General features: G+C 54.6%; 2 protein-coding genes across 9 annotated transcripts in view; both read left to right on the top strand.

Moving 5' to 3' along the window:
* Nucleotides 1-843: 843 nt before the first annotated feature.
* Nucleotides 844-6,519, top strand: USF1 (upstream transcription factor 1). Of its 6 annotated transcripts, none has more exons than XM_053209636.1 (12): nucleotides 844-991; nucleotides 1,536-1,736; nucleotides 2,748-2,840; nucleotides 3,248-3,297; nucleotides 3,455-3,570; nucleotides 3,916-4,017; nucleotides 4,269-4,464; nucleotides 4,688-4,775; nucleotides 4,911-4,969; nucleotides 5,098-5,192; nucleotides 5,437-5,565; nucleotides 5,649-6,519. In XM_053209636.1, exons 3-12 carry the CDS (start codon nucleotides 2,833-2,835, stop codon nucleotides 5,838-5,840), a joined length of 1,035 nt encoding a protein of 344 aa, XP_053065611.1. In that variant the 5' UTR covers nucleotides 844-991; nucleotides 1,536-1,736; nucleotides 2,748-2,832; the 3' UTR covers nucleotides 5,841-6,519. The 6 variants fall into 6 exon arrangements, with proteins under 6 accessions (XP_053065611.1, XP_053065610.1, XP_026904465.1 ...); XM_053209635.1 differs by having other exon boundaries at nucleotides 846-991; nucleotides 1,443-1,736; XM_027048664.2 differs by lacking the exon at nucleotides 1,536-1,736 and having other exon boundaries at nucleotides 851-991.
* Nucleotides 6,520-6,657: 138 nt separating this feature from the next.
* TSTD1 (thiosulfate sulfurtransferase like domain containing 1) overlaps nucleotides 6,658-14,801 on the top strand; it is a 54,091-nt gene continuing 45,947 nt past the window's right edge. The window contains exons 1-5 of one of the 3 annotated variants that reach the window (XM_053209638.1): nucleotides 6,658-6,888; nucleotides 7,052-7,174; nucleotides 7,677-7,839; nucleotides 7,934-8,038; nucleotides 8,091-8,133. In XM_053209638.1, the coding sequence (XP_053065613.1) occupies nucleotides 6,813-6,888; nucleotides 7,052-7,174; nucleotides 7,677-7,839; nucleotides 7,934-7,985 (414 nt within the window). In that variant the 5' untranslated portion in view covers nucleotides 6,658-6,812 and the 3' untranslated portion in view covers nucleotides 7,986-8,038; nucleotides 8,091-8,133. Of the gene's footprint in view, nucleotides 6,889-7,051; nucleotides 7,175-7,676; nucleotides 7,840-7,933; nucleotides 8,048-8,090; nucleotides 8,134-14,801 lie in introns of those variants that run through there. The other 2 variants (XM_053209637.1, XM_053209639.1) reach the window with 2 other exon arrangements.

Raw genomic sequence — 14,801 nt, 5'->3', positions numbered from 1 at the left:
TCTTGCTGTTGTTGTTAGGGTGCTCTTCCTCAGTTGTTGTCATGGAGACCTGTGGCTAGAAACTAGAGCTGGGTTCATGGTGGTCAGGAAATGGGGAAGAGAAACTTCTATTTACATAATGCTCATCATCTACCAGTAAAGGCGAGGTATTCTACGAGCGTAACATCTATACCCTTGATTTTACTTAGTCTGTATAACGATTCGGTAAGTTTGGTATTGGTGTCTCCATTTTACAGGTGAGAGAACTGAGGCTAATTAAGTCAAAAGGCTTGCCAATGTTCTCAGCGGTAAGAAGCGGCAGAGGCAGGTTTGAGATCCGAGTTTGTCTGGCTCCAGAGGCTAAACTCTTCTGGTCACACCACACTGCTCCAAATCCATTAAGAGTAGGTCTTAACCAAGAAGGAATGGGAACCAAGATCCCTCTCACAGAAACGGAGGGCCGCACAAAAACTGGAAGTTCTGGGGGGGTCTTTGGGTGAGCAACTGCTGACGCTACTACAAAGGAATATACCCAAATCTATCTTCGTCTCCACTGGACAGCAAAAAAGCGTCCCGACCCAAGATGGCCTCCCAAGTAGCCCTTGTTAAAGATGGCGCCTCCGTCCGACGTCTCTCCCTTGATCTAAGCCAACCTCCCTCCCTTCTGCCCCTAAAAACGCCTTGTCCAGCAGAAAGATGGAAGCACGCATCAGTCGTCTTTCTCCCGTTCTTGCCGAATGCCACAAATACTCCAGTGTTACTCTCCCCGGACCCCAGGAAGTGACTTCTTCTTTGCCCCGGCGACACCCCCACCCAACCGCTTCTTTCCTCAAGCGGGAACGACCGGAAGTGGGTCCGCTCAGAGCCTGGGCGGGTCGAGAGAGACACTTCCGCCCCTCAGCAACATGGCCGCAGGCCGGGAGTGCGCATGAGCAGCCGTCCATGGAGCTCTCCGAGTCCGGAGAGGGAGAACACGGTCGGGGGAGGTCGGCGGCTGAGGCGGCCTTGGCCGGTGAGTTCGGGACGGGACGCGAGCCGGGAGTCTAGGCGCTGGGTGGGCCGGCGGGCAGGGCAGCGTGGATTTTGTTCCCGTTTTCAGGTGGCGGACCTCCCGGGGAGGAAGCCTTTGTTTTGCGGGAGGGGGCCGAGCCCGGTTCTTTCTCTCCCGCCCCCCTTTGTGGGCCGAGCGCACTCCCCGCCCCCGAGCGCGCGCGTCCCCGCCCTCCTGCGCTGCCTGCCGCGGGGCCGGGACCGCGGGCCCGCCGAGCCCCGCGCCCTTTCCGGGCCGCCGAGCGCAGCGCCGGGCCGCCGAGGGAGCGCGGCGGCCGCCCGGGCTCGCGGGCTCCCGGGCTCGCGGGCTCGCGCCTGCTGGCTGCGGGGCCTGCAGGGACGCGCCGCGTTCTCGGGCAAGGTCGGGCGCCCGACTTCTTTCGGGACCTGGTCGTTCTCCCCTTTGTGTCCAGACGTAGCAGGGGCTCTTGCTGGGCCCTGCTGGCCCGAGCGTGCACGCCACAACATCCCGTCCGCGTTTCCGTGTCGCATCCCCTAATGCTCAGGAAATGCTTCCGGATGTCCAACTAAGATTTGAATAAGCGGCCTGACCCCGTTGCTGGGTGTCCTCCGAGGCTGCCCCTGGCTGACAGCTGTGGGCGATAGAGACGCCTCCTGTGCCCTGCCGTCTCTTCCATCGCCTCCTCCTGCAGTCAGCGCAGCAAGCCTCGGAGGGGCACTTCCTCCGTAGGTTTGAGGATGGACAGGTAGGTGGTCCCGAAACCCTGGTCCTACTTCCCCTTAGGGACTGGGATCTTCTCGCTGCGCTGCTTCCTCCGGACACTTTCGCTTTCGGTTCTTCTTCTTCTTTTTTTTTTTTTTTTTTTTATTCGCCCTTTGTTTTTGTTTGTTTGTTTGGTTGGTTTTTTTTCTTCTCTTTTCGGTCAATACTTTCCTTCGATGCGGGCTTTTCAATCATCCGCTGAAGATTTCCCTTGGATAGGAGAGGTTTGGGGGACCTTTGACCAAAAAGCTTATCCTCTCGTGCGGGGATCGTTTTGTCGTTTTGTACGTGTAGCTGTATCTTTCTGGAGACATTTGTCTTCTCCGCTCTTTGTGTTTCCTGCCCTCCGGCCGGGTGTCAGGGTCCTAAGGCGGGCACCTTGCAAATGAGTTCCTTTTCCATTGTCTCTCCTTCCCGAACCTTGAGCCTGGAGTGTTTTTTTTTTCCCCCCTTCTTGCTGGGATTCAGTTGATTTGGAGTTGTCATGGCAACATTTTAGCAACCGTGTTGTTCCACGGGAAGGCTTGGTGAAGAAAATAGAAGGGGCTTGTAGAGGACACACTTGGACTCTAGGGTCTTTAACAGATGACACAAATCTGGACACCCCAAAACAAGAGCCCAAGGGGCTAAGCAGAATGAGGCCCAGGGGCCACGGATGTTCTTTATGGTTCAGGGAGGTGTGCCAATAGCAGTGGGTTTCAGGTGTCCCCTTCCTAGATTTGAAGACAGAAATTTCTTGGTACGGTATGTGGCTGAGAAGCCGGAAGAAGCACCAGTGCCCACATGACTTGGAGTGATCGTGGAGGGCCAAGGAGCACTATGTGTAGAGTTACTTTTTCAAATACTGTAGCCCACCTCTCAGCATCAGAACGGAGGAAACTGTCCCCTGTAGATGACTGCACTTTGTTCCTGGCTGAGTCTTCATGGAGCCCGGCTTCTTGAAACAGGCTGTTCAGTTTCTTGGCCTCACCGCAAACTCCCTGATTTCTACCAGGACTTAACACTCTGGCCTGTGAGGCGGGAGATACAAAGGCTTCCAAAGAAGGACCAGTTCCTTGGATGTGCCCCCTTACAGAGAGATGAAGGGGTGAGTGAAGAAGAGGTAGGGTCTGGGGCGGGAGGTGGGAGGCCGGGGAGGACGCAGAACGGCTGAGAGCACTGGCTCTGGAGTCAGGCAGACCTAGATTCCGGTTTCAGCTCCGTCACCTACTAGTGTTGTGATCTGGCTCCCCATCTACAAAACGCAAGTGACGCTGCTTAGCTCATCGTGCTGTTCTTGGTATGAGCTAAAATAACGCGTGTGCAGTGCTGAGTTCAGTGCGATGCACACACAATAAACACTCAGTAAATACCAGTTAGATTGTTATTCTAACCTAACCCGGCATCTGTTGGGAAGGCCATGGGAGTTTGGGAGCCACATGGAACTGGGTCAGTGAGCTTTTTATTCACTTCCTGCCTTATTTCCCCCCCACCCCCCACCCCCATCACAAACAGGCAGCAGAAAACAGCCGAAGCGGAAGAGGGGACAGTGCAGATTCAGGAAGGTGAGTGGTAGAAACAGACCTGAGACCCAGAGCCCATCGTGGCCCCTCCCCGCCCCCCCCCCCACCGCGGGCGCACCTCCCGTGCACCCTTGTCCTTCGTGGAACAGAGGGAGAAAGTCCACACCTCGCAGAGTTTTCCTTCGCTCTTTTAATTCAGGAGCGGTGGCAACTGGGGAGGACCCCACCAGCGTGGCCATTGCCAGCATCCAGTCAGCTGCCACCTTCCCTGACCCCAACGTCAAGTACGTCTTCCGAACTGAGAATGGGGGCCAGGTAAGGGAGGGGGCCAGGCGCCTGCAGGTGTTACCTGGGGTTGGGGTTGAGGGAGGTAATCGAACCCTCGGGGGAGACCTGGCTTGGAGGTGGGGGTGGGGCGAAGGTGTGGACCCCTGCGGGGTGGGGAGGGGCTTGGAGGATGAGGTTTGGAGTAGGGATTGGGGGTGGGGGGGGCCGTGCTGAAACTTCTGGGGAAAGAGGGGACAGTGGCTGAATCTCTGTCTCTGACGCACTCTTGTTTTGGGGCATTCTCTGAGAGAAGCTTTATGAGGGTCCTGGGGTCCCCAGCATTTACTCTCCTCTCTCTCCCTCCCCACCGCTTCCCTTTCCTCCTGCTTCTAGGTGATGTACAGGGTGATTCAGGTGTCTGAGGGGCAGCTGGATGGCCAGACTGAGGGGACTGGCGCCATCAGTGGCTACCCTGCCACTCAGTCCATGACCCAGGTACCAGGGTACGGGCTGGGGAGGGGGCCCCAGAGCTCCGCGGAGGAAAATGAAGCTGAGCCCATGGGCTGGGGCTGGGGCTGGGGCTGGGGGCGGTGAGGCACCTGGGGCTGCTTTGTCCCAAGGTGCTAGGTTCTCCCTTTCTCGATATTTCTCCCTCCTTCCTCTCGGGGATAGGAGCTGGGCAGTGAGTAGTTCGGTGGGAAGTACCTGACTGTCGTTGAACTTTGTTCACATGTTCCCTTTCCCAGGCGGTGATCCAGGGTGCATTCACCAGTGACGATACGGTTGACGCCGAGGGGACAGCTGCCGAGACGCACTACACTTACTTCCCCAGCACTGCCGTGGGCGATGGGGCCGCGGGTACCACCTCGGGGAGCGCGGCCGCGGTTGTCACGACGCAGGGCTCAGAGGCACTGCTGGGGCAGGCGACCCCTCCCGGCACCGGTGAGACGTGTGAGGGTGCGGCTGGAGGGACAAGGCCGGGGGCAGGGGGCCTTTCCTCATGACCCCTTAACGATCGCTAAGACCCGGGCAGGCAGTGAGTCTGGGGCTGCCCTTCCAGCAGGAGGAAGTATGTCCTTCTTAGAAGATCCTAGGGCCTTGGCCTCAGAGCTCGATGAGGTTCCTGGTCCCACGTCCTGACAGAACCGACCCCGCATCTTCACAGGCCAATTCTTTGTGATGATGTCGCCACAAGAAGTGTTGCAGGGAGGAAGCCAGCGCTCCATTGCCCCAAGGACTCACCCTTATTCCCCGTGAGTGACCCCTGGTTCTTCTCGGCTGCCGTGGTGTTCTTGATCCCCACCAACTCCTGTGTCGTCCCCTAACCCCACCTCCAATCTTCTCTCTCATCCTTCCCTTACCCTGGCCGCCCTGGGCTCTGTTGTCAGGAAGTCAGAAGCTCCGCGGACCACTCGGGATGAGAAACGCAGGGCTCAGCATAATGAAGGTGGGTACTGCTTGGTGGCATTGGGGACAGCGTGGTGTCTGAGCGAGAGAGCTTGGGGAGTTGGACAGGGCCGGGCGGGGGGGGGGCCGTTCTCACAGAGTCACCTTGATCTCCGCTCTGCCCCACAGTCGAACGCCGCCGCCGAGACAAGATCAACAATTGGATTGTGCAGCTGTCCAAGATCATCCCAGACTGCTCCATGGAGAGCACCAAGTCTGGCCAGGTCACGGGAGGGCCCCGGGAGTGGGCCGGATGCCTGGGTTCTGTGTCCTGGTATCGTCTGCAGAAATGGTGGAGAGGGCACACGTGGCAGGAACCCGTGCTGCTCTCTCTCTGAGGTTCCTCGTGTCCTTGTGAAAGGTTACCCCACTGTCCTTAGGGGAAAACGAGGCCCAAGGGGTGTGTGTGCTTTAGGAAGGCCAGGCAGGGAGCACCTTAGTCCTCATTTTGTTGGCTTCTTCTTGCAGAGTAAAGGTGGGATTCTCTCCAAAGCCTGTGATTATATCCAGGAGCTTCGACAGAGTAACCACCGGTTGTCTGAGGAACTGCAAGGGCTTGACCAGCTGCAGCTGGACAATGATGTGCTTCGACAGCAGGTCAGACCCCTGTCCTCCGTACAGCCCTCCTCGACTCCAGGGCCCCTGAGCCAGTTTGGGACTCCCTCCTTTGGTTTCCATAGAGCGGGCCTCATCCTCTTCCCCTCACTAGTGGATGCCTGAAGAAGGTCAGAAAAGTGCCAACTTTTCGACTTACTCTCCTCATCGCCTCCTTTCCGCGTCAGGTGGAAGATCTTAAAAACAAGAACCTGCTGCTTCGAGCTCAGTTGCGGCACCACGGAGTAGAGGTCGTCATTAAGAACGACAGCAACTAACTCTGGGGACTCCGGGGCTTTGGGCCCTACAGCCCCTTTCTGAGAACTACAGATAGCCCAGGAGCAGCAGGCCAACCCCGTGCCCCTTTCCTTCACTGCCCACTTCTGGCGTGGGACCAGGGGGAGTCAGAAGGCGTGGCTTTGAACTGAGGCCCTGTGATCCGGCAGCCTGCAGTGGTGTGAAACACACGCGTGGGCGGGCGCGGACAGCCTTGCCCAGCCATGCGCCATGCAGCCCCTGGGCCCTTGTGCCCCTCTTGCGCATGCATGTGCTGTCTCCATGCTGGATACTGGACACACAGAACCGGGGGTGGGGGGAGCTTGCCCCGTGCTCGCTTAGAGTGCCAGCAGAGGGTCCGCTAACGAGTGATGCTCTGGCCTGCCCCAGGACTCTGGCGCTCTCTTCCACTGGTTCTTCCTCACCCTGGAGCTCAGATGTGCACCTGAGGACTCTGGGGAACAGGCTTTAGCAAGAAGTGGGGAAAAGGATGCTTAGCAGTGGCCGCTGCCCCCAGGAAGAGGAGACTGGCCGGCAAGCATCTAAGGCCTATGCCTTAGTCTCTGGAGCCGGGGAGAACAACAGGGGCCCACTTGGGGCCTTCCCCCTTGTGGGGACGGTTTTTCTTTTACTTTCTTTTCTTTTTTTTTTTTTTTTTAAGATAAAATGTTCAGAGCCACATTTCTCTCCTGGTTTTCCTTTTTGTGGGCCCCAGGGCGGAAGGGGGGGGGGGCACATTGCACTTTGCCCAGGAAGGGTTGGTCGGCCCAGGTTAGGGTGGGGTGCCACTCCCGTGTTCATGACTCTCAGTCCCGGTGCCTGGGCCAAGCCTGACCGTCCGCGCCGGGCAGTCGCAAGAATCTCGGGCCAGCGGGGGTATCAGCTGTACCGCGCGCGAACAGGTGCCGAGGGAGCAGATCGGGAGGCGGTGCCTTCGCTTCCGGTTCCGGTCCCGGCTCCTGGAGGCGGGGGAGATGCTGCGGGCACGGAGGGGGCGGCCCGGGGCCGCATTCCTGCAGCTCGCCGTCGCGGCGCGCGCCATGGCCGGAGGTACCTGCGGGGAGACGTGGGGCCTGGCCCCGACCCCCGGGAGCGCGCGGAGCCCCCGGGAGGAGGCGCGGCGGCGGGGGGCGCGGAGGTCCGCACGCTCCCGCTCCCGCTCCCCGGCTGGGGCGCCGCGCTCCGCTCCAGGCTCTCGTGCCTCCCTCCTCAGCGCCCACGGTCTCGCTCCCTGAACTGCGTTCGCTCCTGGCCTCGGGCCGGGCCCGGCTCATCGATGTGAGATCTCGGGAGGAGGCGGCAGCGGGGACCATCCCGGGGGCGCTCAACATCCCGGGTAGGGGGCCGAGGGGACGCCCGCGCGAGTGGCCTAGAGGCCGTGCAGGAGGGGCGTCTAGGGCGGCGTGGGGGAGGCACGGCTGCGGGGGTCCCGCCTTGCCTTAAGCCGCCCGCACCCACCCACCTCCCGACTTCCTGGAGAAGCGCCGGTGGGAGGCGGATCCTGGCAGCGCAACCGGCCCTTCCAGTTTGAGCGGATCGCAGGCGGCGAGGAAGGGGCGGACCCGCTGCTCCGCGCTTGACCTCCCCGAGGCCGGGCGCCCGCCCGCCGCTCCTCCTCGCCGCAGGGGAGGTGGCCCCCGTTCAGCTGTGTGCGGCCGCCTTCCTGCGCGGGCGGGCCTGCCCTGTCCTTGAGGTTGGGGTGTGGCGTGGTCACCGGGTGTGGTTTGGGGGCGCTCCGGAGACGCGCTCGGGCCGCAGGAGCCAGTCCTGCCGGGCCCGGTGTGAACCTGAGATCGCCAGCCGCCGGCTTCCCATTCTGTCCCCTCGACTCCTCCCAGTGTCTGAGCTGGAAAGTGCCCTGCAAATGGAGCCCGCCGCTTTCCAGGCTTTGTACTCCGCCGAGAAGCCGAAGCGGGACGATGAGAATCTCATTTTCTTCTGCCAGATGGGCAAGCGGGGTTTGCAGGCCACGCAGCTGGCCCAGGGCCTTGGATACACAGGGTATGGGGGAGGTGTGCACCGCCGGCTGGGGGTGACTGGGGACTGCCTCCCGGGCCTGTCCTTCCCTCACCCCCTCCCCCTTTTGTCTCCACAGGGCTCGCAACTACGCAGGGGCCTATAGAGAATGGTTCCAGAAAGAAGGTTAGGTAGAAGGTGGCTTACTGATGGTGGCCCTCTCTCCCTCCCCACCGCGGCCACCGTAACTGCGGGTGGTGGAGGGTCTGACTCCCCAGCTTGGGCACTGCTTACAGTGCTCTGCGCGCAAAAGCATCAAATAAAGACCGTTTACTCGAAGCATTGGAAGCACTTAGTTTGTCAGGTGCACTGCGAACACTCCCAATCTTAATCTAGACTTCACTTCAGCCCTGGGTCCTTCTCCAGCATCCTCTGTCCCCACCCCCCCACCCCCACCCCAACCTCCCAACCCCCTGCAGTTTCCTGAGAGGATGATTCTCCTGGAACAACTGTTTTCAGCTCAGGATGCACATCAGAATCAATTGGTACCTAAAAAAAAAAAAAAAAAAAAAAGTGTGGGTCCCCTTCCAGATTTGGAATCTTGGGGGTGAGACCTGGGGAGTGGTGGTTTTATGAGCCCCCGAAGTGATTTTTTTTTTAAGTGTTGTTTACATTTCTTTTGAGAGAGAGAGAGCGAGAGCGAGGGGGGGGGGGCGGGGGGGGGGCAGGGAGAGTCCCAAGCAGGTTCCACACCAAGCGTGGAGCCCAATATGGGGCTGGATCCCGCGACGCTGGGATCATGGCCCAAACCGTGAAACCAAGAGTCGGATGCTCAAACGACTGAGCCACCCAGGCGCCCCTCTCCCCCCGCCCCCCAAGTGATTCTAAAGTGCAGTCAGGGACCAGAACCACTGCTCCAGAGGGCAGCCGACTGGGGCTTGGCTTGGCCTTGCTGCCATGACTTCTTTCCACGTTGTCTGTGACTGCTTTTGTGTAAAATGGCAGCATTGTTGTGACAGGGACTCCATGTTCTTCCAGTCCTAACATTTTTACTATCTAGTCCTTGATGGCCATAGTTTGCCTGCCCCTGCCCCTGCCCTTCGGGTCCCCAGCCCCCACCTGCCCTCCCTCAGGCTTCCTCACTGGGTTGAGGAAAGGAAAGGGCAGCTCCAGGCAGTGAGGGACTGAACAGATGTCACCCTTCATGCCTACAGGTGTGTCAAACACAGGTTACAAGTGTGAGGTTACACCAAAGACAGGCCCCGGCTTCTAGCAACACCATCCTTTGATCCCACGCTGGACTGAACAAAATTTAATTGGTTAAGGAAAATGAGAAACACACACTTGCTGACAAAACTCAACACAGCGTATATGTGCCTTCCCTCTGGTGCAGGGCATAGTTTGAGGCATATCCTTTCAGACCTTTTAAATATTTACATGCCAGGGTTCTGACTTCCTAAGTTTGCTGTCTTAAAATTTTATTCCTTGAGGCGCCCAGCTGGCTTAGTCGGTAGAGCCTACAACTCTTGATCTTGGGGTTGCGAGTTTGAGCCCCACGTTGGGCGGGATGATTCCTGAAAAAAAATAAATGAAAACTTAAGAGGAGTGCCTGGATGGCTCGGTTGATTAAGCATCCATTTCTGGATTTCGGCTCAGGTTATGATCTCCTGGTTGGTGAGTTTGAGCCCCACATCGAGCTCTGTGCTGACAGCTCAGAGCCTGCTTGGGATTCTCTCTCTGCCCCTCCCCTGTGCTCGCTCGCTTGTGCTCGCTCTCTCTCTCTCTCTCTCTCTCTCTCTCAGAATAAATAAACATATTTAGTTACAGTGAGGAAGGGAGGCAAACCCTAAGAGACTCTTAAATACTGAAAAACTGAGGGTGGATGGGGGTGGGGGAGACGGGGAAAGTGGGGGATGGGCACTGAGGAGGGCACCTGTTGGGATGAGCACTGGGTGTTGTACGGATGCCAATTTGACAATAAATTATATTTCAATAAACATTTTTTTTAATGAAAAAAGATACAATCTTAAAAAATAAATAAATAATACAATTCTGTTCCTTTATTGGTGGAAGAGGAAGTTGGACCCAATTTTCTGATTTTTCAAGTTTCTGGAGAAATGCCTTCAAATCCCTGCATTCCTTGCCTTCCTCTCCCTCCTTTTCTCTCCCCTTCTACCTCCTGCGCTGTACCCAGCCCTCTGTGTCTTATGTCACAGCCTACCATGCACCTCCACAAAAATCTGTTCATCTGGGTTCTCCAGCTTCTCTGTCATGGCTCTCCCATTCTCCCTGGGCTAACCACAATTCCTTCCTTCCTTCCTTCTTTCCTTCCTTCCTTCCTTCCTTCCTTCCTTCCTTCCTTCCTCCCTTCCTTCCTTCCTCCTTCCCTTCCCTCCACTCCTTCCTTCCTACCTTCCTTCCTTAGTTCTTTTTTTCTTTTCTCTTTTCTTTCTTTCATTAACGTTTACTTATTTTTGAGAGACAGAGACAGACAGCGCACCAGCGGGGGAGGGGCAAAGAAGAGAGAGGGAGACACAGAATCCGAAGCAGGCTCCAGGCTCTGAGCTGTCAGCACAGAGCCCGACTCGAGGCCCGAACCCATGAACCATGAGATCATGACCTGAGTGGGAATCGGATGCTCAACCGACTGAGTCACCCAGGTGCCCCAACTACAGTTCATTTCTGTCTGCACTTAGCTGGACAGCGTTGGGTCTACAGATACAATCGAAACATGTGAGTCTGGGCTAAGTTCTGGCAAATGGTCCCTGCCGTTTCTTCCCTCAAACACCCACCTCCCTTTGCTTTTCAGACTGCTTGGAAGGTTTTCCTGGGGTCTAATTTCCCTCCTTGTTTGACTCTCAACTGTTCTAGTGTTCTTTTTTTGCCTCCTCAAATATTGTAATTTGATTATAGCATTTCTTTCTTCCTTTTTTTTTTTTTTTTTGAAGCATAATTTACCTCCAATAAAATGCACAGTTCTTAAATGTTCAGTTCATTGAGTTTTGGCAAGCGTATGCTCACTTGTAACAACCACCCTGATAAGATCTAGAACACTGACATCCCCGAGGTTTTTCTGGGGCCCCTTTGCAGTCAGTTCCATCCTCAATCTTTTTCTAGGCACCATGTCTATCTTCTATCACCGTAAACTAGTGTTTTAGCTTCCTTCCCAGCCTGCCAACCCACATTATTTGCTTTCTTCAGTTTAGCTGGTGAGGGTCAGAGAGGGCCCCGGAAGTAAACTGGCCTGCTCTCCATGACCGACCATGCCCCCTGGCTTGGTCATCATGAAGAGATCTTTCCTCTTTCTCCCTCATTAACTGTTTGGTTCATAAACTTGATAAGGCTGTTCCAACCCATTCCTTTGCCCTTTAAAATTCTTCCCTTTCAGGGGCGCCTGCGTGTCTCAGTCGGTTGAGCATCCGACTTCCACTCAGGTCATGATCTCATGGTTCGTGGGTTTGAGCCTCCAGTCAGGCTCTGTGCTGACAGCTCAGAGCCTGGAGCCTGGGCCTGGAGCCTGCTTTGGATTCTGTGTCTCCCTCTCTCTCTCTGCCCCTCCCCAGCTCGTTCTGTGTCTCTTTCTCTCAAAAATAAATTTAAAAAACATTAAAAGGTTTTTTTGTTTTTTTTTTTTAAATTCTTCCCTTTCCTCATAGCTAACTATTTCAACAGGTGAGGCCGGGAGCTCGAGCAGACCAGCTGTCTGTCCCCTTGCCTTCTGCCTTCCTTTCTAGACTCCACTGGGCTCCTCCCTCTCACCAAATTTTGCCCCACGTTGTGTGGACCAATACCTGTGTCCTATCTGTCACACTCCATTTTTGTTGTTAACTCTTCCCAGTCGGTTTGAGCTCCTTAAAGACAGAAGTGCCCCAAACGAACGCGAGTTCTCAGTGGGTATTTGTTGAGCCTCACTACCCTGCCAACGTTCAGAATCTTCTGACTTCAGCCTTTTGGAAACACCGCTGGCTGAGCAATCTTAAAATAACATTTTTGGGCGCCCAGCTGGCTCAGTCAGTAAAGCATGCGACTTCCTGATGTCAGGGTGAGGAGTTCAAGCCCCATGTTGGGTGTGCAGCTTACTTAAAACAACAAAACAACAACGATTGGTTCCTTGGGGTGTGTGGCTGTGGCTCAGCTGCAAGACCATGTGGCTCTTGATCCCAGGATTGTGAGTTCAAGTCCCACTTTGGGTGTAGAGATTGCTTAAAAATAAAATCTTTTTTTTTTTTTTTTTTTTTTGTTAATGTTTATTTTTGAAGGAGACAGACAGAATGTGAGTGGGAGAGGGGCAGAGAGAGAGGAGACACAGAATCCGAAGCAGGCTCCAGGCTCTGAGCTGTCAGCACAGAGCCTGACAGGGGGCTCGAACTCACTATCAGTGAGATCATGACCTGAGTGAACTCAGTCGCCCAACTGACTATTTTTCATTTAAAAATAAAATCTTTTAGTGGCAATTGGGTGGCTCAATCGGCTGAGCGTCTGACTCCTGATTTCAGCTCAGGTCGTGATGCCAGGGTTGTGGGATCAAGCACCGTGTCGGGCTGAGCTTGAATTCTGCTTCGGATTCTCTCTCTTCCCCTCTACCCCACTGGTGCACTTTCTCTCTCTCTCTCTCTAATATAAAATAAATAACTAAAAATAAATAAATTCTTAAAATTTTTTTTTAATGTTTGTATCTTTTATTTTTGAGTGAGAGAGAGAGCGTGCAGGCAAGCAAGTAGGAGAGGGACGAGAGAGGGGGACAGAGGATCAGAAGTGGGCCCCGTGCTGACAGCAGCAAAAGCCCGTGTGGGGCTCGAACTCACGAGCCATGAGGTCATGACCTGAGCTGAAGTCGGTCGCTCACCTGACTGAGCCACCCAGGTGCCCCTGAAATTTTTTTAAAAATTAAAAGGGGGCGCCTGGGTGGCTCAGTCAGTTGATCGTCCAACTTTGGCTCAGGTCCTATCTCACGGCTCGTGGGTTCGAGCCCCGTGTCGGGCTCTGTGCTGACAGCTCAGAGCCTGGACCCTGCTTCGGATTCTGTCTTCCTCTCTCTCTTCCCCTCCCCCCACAATAAATAAATAAATAAACATTAACAAAATTTAAAAAATTAAAAGAATAACATTTTATCTTATCGGTCGGAGTCGATAATTTTACAAGAAGTCCTTGTTGCCTACTGGCTCGGGCACGCATCGTGGCCCGGCCTGCTGAGCAATCTGTAGCCTAGGTCTGGCGTCACCCTGCCTTTCCAAACTTCCTCTTCAGCACCTGACCCCACCAGGCTGGGTGTTTTTAGGGGACTAAGCAGCCTCTACTCCCTCCTCACCGTGGTGGCGCCTGCTCGCCATTTCCCCCGTTTGGGAAGCTTCCAGGCTCTTTTGTGATTACTTTGAATTTCACAAGAATTAGAAGAATGTATTTGGCAGGACACTTGCTGTCCTCATCCAGAGGGCTTTAAAACTAAAGGAGGAGGGAGGAAAGTAAGTAGATGATATTGTATCACTGAATTCCACAAAGGCCATGAGACCAGGAGGACAGGGAGGAGTCACGCACTTCTCATGCTGTGTGATAACTTGCATGGATGGCTCTTTGCTTATGTTGACTCCATTTTTGTGTGGCCAACAATTCAACCAGCACCGGGCTCGTAGGAGGTACTTCCATAAACGTGGAATTTTTCCTGAGGTATTGAGTAACTCTCAGAGGGAAAAATGCAAGGGGAGAAAGTTGGGACTAATACTCATGAAGGGTAGCACGTTGTTCTGTAAAAAGGAAAGGCTAAATAGGGGTCACCACTAGCTACTTTTTAACTATTCCAACCCTCACTTTCTTTATCTGTAAAAATGGGGGTTAGAACACGTCTCTTTGGATAGTCGTGGAAGTTTATTTATTTATTTATTTAATGTTTATTTTCGAGGGAGCGTGTGAGTGGGGGAGGGGCAAGGAGAGAGGGAGACGGAGGATCCAAAGCGGGTCCTGCGCTGACAGTAGTGAGCCTGATGCGGGGCTCGAACTCAAACTGTGAGATTATGACCTGAGCCGAAGTCAGATGCTCAACCGACTGAGCCACCCAGGTGCCCGGTTGTGGAAGTTTATTAAGATAACATATGTAGGGGCACCTGGGTGGCTCTGGTCTGACTTCGGCTCAGGTCATGATCTCACAGCTCGTGGGTTCGAGCCCCGCGTCGAGCTCTGTGCTGACAGCTCAGGGCCTGGAGCCTGCTTCGGATTCTGTGTCTCCCTCTGTCTCTGCCCTTCCCCTGCTTGCATTCTTTCCTTCTCTGCCTCAGAATTAAATAAGCATTAAAAAAAAAATTTTTTTTTTAATGATAACACATGTAAAGTACCTGCCATGTAGAAGGTGTGGATATATATATGAATAATAAACACAAGAAGGTAAATAAAATTGCATAGGTATTTTGAAACTTGATGGAAGGGAACATGTGACAGGCTGTGGGAAAGTATGTCATATTAAAAAGAAAATATGTTTAATAGAAGAGCCAGACTTCATAAGCGTGCATCTGGATGGATTTCTGCAAAGTGAACACAATCATTTTACCACCCCTGTGCTCAGAAAACACACACTGCATGTACAAACTTAAACTCTGTTGTGACTGGCTTTATGGCCAATTGTATGGTCAATTTTTGTAGATATTCCATGAACGCTTGAAAAGAGGGTACAGGGGCACGTGGGTGGCTCACCCGACACTTGGTTTTGGCTCAGGTCATGATCTCACGGTTTGTGGGTTCGAGCCCCGTGTTGGGCTCTGTGCTGACAGGGAGGGGCCCACTTGGGATCCTGTCTCTCTTCCTCTTTCTCAATAAACAAATAAATTTTTAAAAATTATTTGCAGGGGCGCCTGGGTGGCTCAGTCGGTTAAGCAGCCGACTTCGGCTCAGGTCATGATCTCGCGGTCCGTGAGTTCGAGCCCCGCGTCGGGCTCCGTGCTGACAGCTCAGAGCCTGGAGCCTGTTTCGGATTCTGTGTCTCCCTCTCTCTGACCCTCCCCCATTCATGCTCTGTCTCT

Source organism: Acinonyx jubatus, chromosome E4, assembly GCF_027475565.1.
Source record: "Acinonyx jubatus isolate Ajub_Pintada_27869175 chromosome E4, VMU_Ajub_asm_v1.0, whole genome shotgun sequence".
Lineage (NCBI taxonomy): Eukaryota > Metazoa > Chordata > Mammalia > Carnivora > Felidae > Acinonyx > Acinonyx jubatus.
This window is presented reverse-complemented; position numbering and strand designations above follow the sequence as displayed.

Coding starts and splice junctions, on each gene's coding strand:
- USF1 (XM_053209636.1), top strand. Junction 4,018..4,268: donor CCACTCAGTCCATGACCCAG/GTACCAGGGTAC, acceptor TCCCTTTCCCAG/GCGGTGATCCAGGGTGCATT. Junction 4,776..4,910: donor AGGACTCACCCTTATTCCCC/GTGAGTGACCCC, acceptor CTCTGTTGTCAG/GAAGTCAGAAGCTCCGCGGA.